The sequence below is a fragment of the Lutra lutra genome, chromosome 8, assembly GCF_902655055.1.
Source record: "Lutra lutra chromosome 8, mLutLut1.2, whole genome shotgun sequence".
Classification (NCBI taxonomy): Eukaryota; Metazoa; Chordata; class Mammalia; order Carnivora; family Mustelidae; genus Lutra; species Lutra lutra.
In genome coordinates, this window is record NC_062285.1 from 75,033,995 (window position 1) to 75,041,974 (window position 7,980).

At 42.6% G+C, this 7,980-nt stretch overlaps 1 protein-coding gene across 4 annotated transcripts in view; it reads right to left on the reverse strand.

Moving 5' to 3' along the window:
• The window catches only part of KRAS (KRAS proto-oncogene, GTPase), a 42,050-nt gene extending 34,950 nt beyond the window's left edge, over positions 1 to 7,100 (reverse strand). The window contains exons 1-2 of one of the 4 annotated variants that reach the window (XM_047740005.1): positions 6,684 to 7,100; positions 2,756 to 2,877 (exon numbers count right to left, since the gene is read on the reverse strand). In XM_047740005.1, the coding sequence (XP_047595961.1) occupies positions 2,756 to 2,866 (111 nt within the window). In that variant the 5' untranslated portion in view covers positions 2,867 to 2,877; positions 6,684 to 7,100. The remainder of the gene's footprint in view (positions 1 to 2,755; positions 2,878 to 6,683) is intronic. The other 3 variants (XM_047740003.1, XM_047740002.1, XM_047740004.1) reach the window with 3 other exon arrangements.
• Positions 7,101 to 7,980: the final 880 nt, after the last annotated feature.

Consider the following 7,980-nt stretch of genomic DNA (forward strand, 5'->3'; position numbering starts at 1 on the left):
CTGGAACTCTTTGGTGAACTTCACAAAAGATAAAAGTAAGATGTTTCAAAATAGAAGTTGATTATCATGTGCACAGCCTCAAATATAAGCATGCTCTATCTATGCATCATACCTGTTTAATTTTATATCCTACCTCTGCTATTAAGATGCCACTGGAGAGGAAGGTAAGTTCAAATTTTGGTATATTGATAAATCTGAATCAGCCTCCATTATTAAATATCTTCCTAACTTAAAGATTAATTTCTCATTTCTAAAGTTGTATATACAAGGTGGAAATTCCCCTTAACTTGGTCTCAGAAAACTTAAAAGTCCACTATTTACTAGCTAAGTATTCTCAGGCAAGTTACAACCTCTCAGAGACCATTTTTATCCATAAAATGAAAGAAAAAATGACCACCTTCCTTATCTCTCTCCTAGGGTAAATCTTTATAAATTCTAAACCACTAGAAATGATATTCTTTAATTTTTTTAAAAAATTCCTTCCCATTTGTTTTAGTGCAGGAAAACTGATGAGAATTCCAAATGTGCAGGCTATGTGCTCCCTCATTTTCTCTCTGACCTACATTATTCACCAATCAAAACCTAATAGCAGTAGTGATATCCCCACATCTCCTTTTTAAACTCTTTATAAAAACATCAAGTCAACATTTTTGCTTAACCACTGTTTATTTAAAATAAGCTACTAAATTATCTTGTCTTTCTTGCAGTTGAACTACACCATGAATTTAATGTGTCAGTTCCCTGAGACTCACTGTAATTTGGAAGACAACAGATGATCTCTGACAGCTTTTCCCAGATGGCTGCACTGGTGAGGGAATGTCTAAGTTTCAAAGTTCACAGGTAACTGATGCTTCCCCCAGAGTCAAGTCGTCAGGTCTGGCAGAAATCATAATCAGAGCTAGGGGTTTGAATTTATAAACTTTTTCTACCCTCACTCAAAATAAAGGATTAACTTTTGGCTTTATTTTAGACCCACACTGTACTTTAGCAAGTTGGACAGAAAGACTTCCTAACAAGTCTGATCACATTATCTCCTATAGCACACAGGAAACTGACTGTAATGGAATCCCTCAGACTTTCAAAGAAACGGAGAGCACTTCTGCTAAAATCACCTTCCAAAATCCCAAGAAAACTTCCGTGTTTAACCTGATTCTATTAAAACTTCCTTTTACTTCTGATTTAAATGGATTATGCCAAGTAACCTTGGTTTTCGAACTGGGTGATCTATTTAATCCTCCTCAAAGGGGGAAAAAAAAAACCCATCATATAGCACTGAACTGCCTTGCCAAGAGAAAATATAGAAGACTACTGTACAGGTGGTCCACTTCAATTAGACTCTTCCCCTTTACTCATGCCAAATAAAAGCTGGCTAGGTTTAAATCAAATCTTTGCAAATAAGTGTTTTTTTTTTTCCTGCAGTACCAAAATATTTGATATTACCTTATGAAGCTGTTTACTCAATCCTCAAAGTTCTAATTGCATAAATATCTTGCCATGGCCACCAGTACCCTCAGAATCTACCTCAATGCAGTCAAAGTGTTCTTGAAAACATCATACAGCATTGTCCCTTAACAGGGCATCTTAACCTGTTTTAGATTCCACAAAGAGAGACTCAGAGAAAGTTCTGGGAAATTTTTCAGAGCTGATTAAAAAAAATGATATGATCTGTAGATCCAAAATAAAAACTAAGGGATTAGGACTGCTTAACCTGGGGTAACGAAGTCTAAGAAATAATCTAACAACATACCTCTATTTCAAAGACAGGTGCTGTATTTATTTCTATCTCCACCGATGTTACAGTTAATATGGTTATTCAGATTATGTATAAAATACGTTCATAATTACATTCTGGAAGTGAGTTAACAAGGACAGTGATGTGCGATCCCCTCCTGCAGGTCTTTAGGATTAAATAAATCCTTATCTGCTTGAGATAATTTAAGTACAGTGCTGCCAGAAGGCAGCAGAAAGTATTATGTGACCACTCAAGGTCTCTCGCAGGCCTTTATTCTATCATTTTGCTGTTGGCCTTTACTTTGGCAATTTTTTATGAAATTTAAAAAGTTTAAAAATTATTCATTAATCAATCTGTAATAAAAGAAATTCTAACATTTGAGTAAGTTAAAAGAGGGCTGCAAAGCAAAGGTAAGGATTGATCGTGGTACCATTATATACCACCTGATATAGATAGAGATAAAAATACACAAAGAATGAGATTTTAAAATGTATCAAGTAGCTGTAGGTTCTCCCCTACTTCAATGTGAAAATAAAACAGGAAAATGCTACTAATTAAATGTTTAAAAAAAAACCAAACCAACCACCAAATGATTACATTTTACTGGTACAATTCAACTATAACTTATGAATGTGACATTAAAATAGCAAACAAACAAGCAAGCAACAACCATAAGACCATTTTTTTAAATGACTGTCTAGGTAAGATGTGAATTTACATTTTTACCCTCTCACAAAACTCTGAAATACACTTACAATCAAAAAACACATATACTAACACAGAACGAATGTTATACATCTTAGTACTCTAGTGAGAATAAGGGCTATCCGTATCTCTAGTTGCATATGTAACTTCAGAATAAAGCCAAGGGACACAAGTACATTTCAGAGAACTTAGTAAAATCATTTTCAGTATAATTGCTTGTAATGGGTAGTCGTAAAAAATGATCAGAGAAACCTCCTTTTTGTACCCAAAGAATGGGCCTGCACAAATCAATATGCATAATATTAAAATAAAGTTTACCTCTATTGTAGGATCATACTCATCCACAAAGTGATTCTGAATTAGCTGTATCGTCAAGGCACTCTTGCCTACGCCACCAGCTCCAACTACCACAAGTTTATATTCAGTCATTTTCAGCAGGCCTTATAATAAAAATAATGAAAATGTGACTAAATTAGAACATGTGGTTAATATAAATTAGAACATGAAATTAATATAACCCACTGTATCAAAACCTTTTAACACAAATTCACCTTTACACAAAAAAATTATTCCAAAATGCTTCGCAAAATTCAGGGAGGAAAACTTCAGTTGACTACAGATGGGTATTGTAATGAACTGCATTTCATTTACAAACTCCCCCATCAACGTTTGAGAAAAATGCATTCAAAGTACAAAGTTCTTTTATCGTATATTCAGGTTGTTCTATCTGAACAGCCAGTCTGCTGCTCTGTAGCAGTTAATGGCTCTCAGAGGAACATGCTATGACTTCACTCAGTACAAGTGTCTATACCCTGTGGATACACCCACACAAAACTTGTTGACAGCTACCTCTACAGTATTCCTAGTTGACTCTGGCCCCTAAGAGTTACAAGTGGATATGCTGAGTGCCTTTGTCAGAGCCAACAGCTATAGGAAACTTTTTAAAAGCATCATCACAGTAGTTCTCCTGAAGTTAACAAGAGTCAGATGGGGGTGAAGAAAAGACGGTCACATAAAGCTGGACTATGTAGTGGGGAAATAAACATTGAGACACCAAAGCAGATTTGATAACATTTCAATCTGTAAAATATCTGCTGGGGAAAATAATGGTGTATAAAAACTAAGAGAATTTTAAGAATTTTGAACTATTCAGTATGGATGATTTCATCATCTGTCACAATATGTAATCCTATGTTAGTGCTGAAAAAAACACTTTGCACCAAAAAAATATAATTATATAAAATTTAAAGATATGCACTGCTTTTAATGAGAGGGATTTTGAAAAGCTGTAAGTGGATACTTCTCAGCGACTTACTCTCTGCTTCTTGTACAGTCTCTCAACAACTGCAATAAGTACTGGCAACTTGTAAGGTTGACTGCTCAAGACAGAAAATATTTTTTAATCAGCTGTTTCAAATGTTTTGAAATAAAGTGATTTTTAAAATTTTACCTTCTTTCCCCCAATAACCACATTACTAAAAATAAGGACAGAACTGCACAAAGAATGGCAGTAAGTACACAATAATTACAGGATAAGTTATTCTAAATTAATGAATGTGCAAATATGAACACTACAGTGCATGCAGTATCCTATTAACTGAAGACCAAGAATCCAAATAGCATCCCCCACCGCCCCAAAGAAAGGTAATATGGTTTTCCAAATGATAATATACTAACCCTTACCTCCTTACACTATTCCTGAGTCTTCTCACAAAGAACAGGCTAGACAACTGTCCTATCAAAGACTATTACATTACAGCCCCCTGGCTTATTCTGTGCTACCTAGCCCTATTTGCCAGGCCACCTTGGGAGCCTCTCCAAGCATGTATCTTATCCTGATCGCTCCCACCTTTTATTCCAAATAGAGGCCATAGGAAATGGGGAACAATGAGGAGAATCACACCAAAATGTACTCTGGCTCCCTGCCTATCCCATCCCCTAAAACAATTTGGGGAGCCTAGAACAGTAGTTATCAAACTATGGTCCAGGAATCCAGGAGCATTCCTGGGGGGGTCCAAGAGGCCAAAATCAATAATACTAATAATACCATTACTACAGCAATGTTATTTACCCTTTCCACTCTTATTCATTAATAAGTGTAGAGTTTTCCAGATGTGATCACAATAGAATGAACACAGAAGCAGATATGCAGATGTCTTCTATTAAGCAATATAGTTAAAGAGATCAGCAAAAATGTAAAACAAAGCCACTATTCTCACTAATTTTTGTTTTGAAAAACAAGTTTTCATAAAAATGCTATTATGTTATCAAGTAATAGGCTTATTTCTATTTTTAAATGAATTAATCAATTTTTTAAATTCTCAGTTTTAATTTGTATTATGGTACATACTGACATATCCCATATAGGGATCTTCAATAATTTTCAAGAGTATAAGATGTCCTTGCAACTATAAAGTTTGCTAGCCTAAGAGATACTGTGGACAGATACGAGATTACAGCTTAACTGTGTGAGTTCTGAGACACACACACCTTCTGGTCTACCTGTTTATGCAGCTGTTGTTTCTGGGGAAAAAAAAAAAATCCCTGAATTGGATTTTATAAACCAACTAATATTTAAATCCACTGAAGAGAACTGGGTTTCCAAGGAGTCTTACTGAAGATCATAGACCAGAAAGAGCTCCCTCACCCAAAGCTAAAATAGCTATGGAGGGGTAAAGTGGGACTAGAACCCAACATTCAGTTAAGGAAAAAAGAAAACCACTTTTCTCATAAAACTGAATTATCCTCTCATCTATGGTCTCTTAAAATCAGGTATGCCTGTCCATGGCTACAGTATCAAAGTAAATAATAATGGTATCAACCATATTTGATGTCTATAGTCTAGCTCATGGTCGAGTCAGCATTTTGGACCTTAGTCACTTAAGAGTGACATCACTCATATGGTTGATTCTGAGATGATGATTGAATTTCTCCCTTTGTAATTTCTTTGTAATTTTTTTCCATTACAAACATAACATGAATATTGTAAGAAAATGCTTTTCTGTTTTAACCCTTATTTTGATAAATGTCAAAATTTAAGAAGGCTAGCTTAGGACTTCAGCTAAAGCATGCACATGCTTAGGAGTATTTCAGGCAGTTGGCTGGAAGACTGCTACAATTAACTCCTCTGCTAGTCAGTTTGAAAAAAAAAAAAATGTTTAAATGCTATTTAGGAGTACCGTAATAACTCTTGGGATGGGAGGGTCAAATTTGTAAGGCTAAAGGTAACAGACAAGAGACAGGGGAAAGGACAAGAACAGGCAAATTAAACTTTAAGTACAATTTTTGCTATTGCTGTCTACACTCAACTAGCAAGGAAAAAGCCCTGCTTCTGCTCTGCGGGTTTTCGGTGTGTGTTTTAACTTGACAAAGCAAAACAGACCTTCTGGGATTAACTTTTTCCTTTTCACTAAGTCACAGGCTTTACGTTGTAGGGTGTTGGCCACCTGTTCTTCCACCACCATCTCTACCTCCACCTCCTCCTTTGTGGCCACAGCAATGTCACAGCCCATACATGGGGGAGGGGAGCAGTCAGGAACTCGGCTGCAGATGCATTTTTTCCAAACACAATAACCACAAACAGTGGTCTCTAAGCACTTTCCTAGCCTCTCCCAAAACGTGACCTCTCCTATTACTCGTATACCCCCCTACACACTGAAAAGGACCACTACCCGTCCAGTTGCGCTCGGGGGAGAAGTTTATACCTTCGTCCTAGGGATGCTAGATGCAGCAGAGAAGGCAGTAACCGAGAGAGACGAGGGCTGGAAAGGGAGGAAGAGGTGCGGGAGCGAAGGGAGAGAGAGAAAAGAGAGAGAAAGAGAGAGAGGACGACGAGGGGGAGGGGAGATCGGAGCGCATCTGGAGTAACCTCCACCGCACCCGACCGCCCCGAGGGGCAGCCCGCCCAGCCCGCGAGTTTCTCCCCGGCCGCCTCCAGCCGAGGCTCTCGGGGAGGAGGAAGGAAGGGGTTCCCCGTCCAGGAAGCAGCACAAGCGGCGGCCGCCTCTAGCCTCACCCTCCCCAGCCCCGCACCGCCCATTCCTCATTCCCCTCGTAGCCGCGTCCCCGCGCCTCCCCCTGCAGACACCCCCACCCGGTCCGCTCGCCCGCAGGGGCTCAGCGCCCGCACCCCCTCCCCGCCCCTCCGGGGACCCCTAATTCATTCAGTCGCCGCCGGCCCCGCCCGGCGCCGGCGAGGAGGGTCGGGACCGGGGCAGGGGCCCAGGAGGGGTGGTCCGCTCCGTACCTCTCTCCCGCACCTGGGAGCCGCCGAGCCTCTGGCCCCCGCCGCCGCCTTCAGTGCCTGCGCCGCTCTCGCTCCCAGTCCGAAATGGCGGGGGCCGGGAGTACTGGCCGGGCAGCCGCCACCGCCGCCGCCGCCACCGCCGCCGCCGCCGCTGTGCCTCCGCCGCCGCGGCCGCCGCCTAGGGAAATCGAGCTCCGAGCACACTGATGAGTTCGGGGCCTGGCGGCCGCAGAGGGCAGAGCTATCGATGCGCGCGGCGCTCTATTCCTCTCCAGACCGGCGTGCGGGGAGGGAGCGGCTGAGGGTGGTGTGGGAAGAGGGAAGAGAGCGAGCCTGCGAGCACCGCCGGGGAGAAGAAGGGGGCCGGGCCGAGCCAGCGGAGGAGGCGCGGGGGCCGGGCTGGCTGGGGAACCGGGTGGCGGGCGGCGAAGAGTGGGGGAGCCGGGCCGGCGGAGCGGGGGGGGGGGGGGGGGTTTGGGCGGCGCCTCGGCGGGGCGGGAGGAGGGACCGCGGGACCCACGCGGCGGCCCGCCTCCGGACTCTCGCCGCAGAGCCCAGCTCGCGGCCGCAGACTCGCACCCCGGCCTCGGGGCGCTGGGCTGCGCGCACGCCAGGGACTTCGGGAGCGACCCTGCCGCACCCGCTCCGGGTCTCCTGGGAGAAGCCGCGGGAAATCCGCCGCCCTTCGGGGTCGGCTGCACTCGTGCACGTTCATTTACTGTCATTTACTGCAAGTAAATAAACAGCAGTCACCAAATGTGGGAGGCGACTTCGGTGACTTAGGGAGACGTCGGGCAGAGAGTTCCCCACCCAGGGGCTTTCTGACCATGGCTTGGTGATTACCGGCCTTAACGCTCTGGGGGTTGGGAACCTATCCCCAAGCCCTAACGGACGCGACACAGGCTTTCATCATTAATCTCAACGGGGAGGAGTTCTGTCTTGTTGTTTTTTGTTTTGTGTTTATGGATGTTTTGAAGTCATCGCAGGTCTTTCTAAACAGCGACCTCAAATGTATCTATTGCCCATGAGGGCACAAACAGAAGATAAACTGTGTTTAAGTAGAAGTGCCCTTGATAGTTTAGACCTGAGGAGAATCACTCAAACATTAATTAGAAGACTGAGATTAATCAGTTAACGTTCAGGGAGTTAACACGTCTAACAACAGAACAATTAAAACTGCTAGCATAACCCAGAGTCTAATAAACTACCTAGAGAAGTAAATTGTTTGGGTGAGTTTTCAAGGTTGAGGCCTGGGAGACCAGCACCTGCATCTAACAGGACTACCTGAGAATTTCCG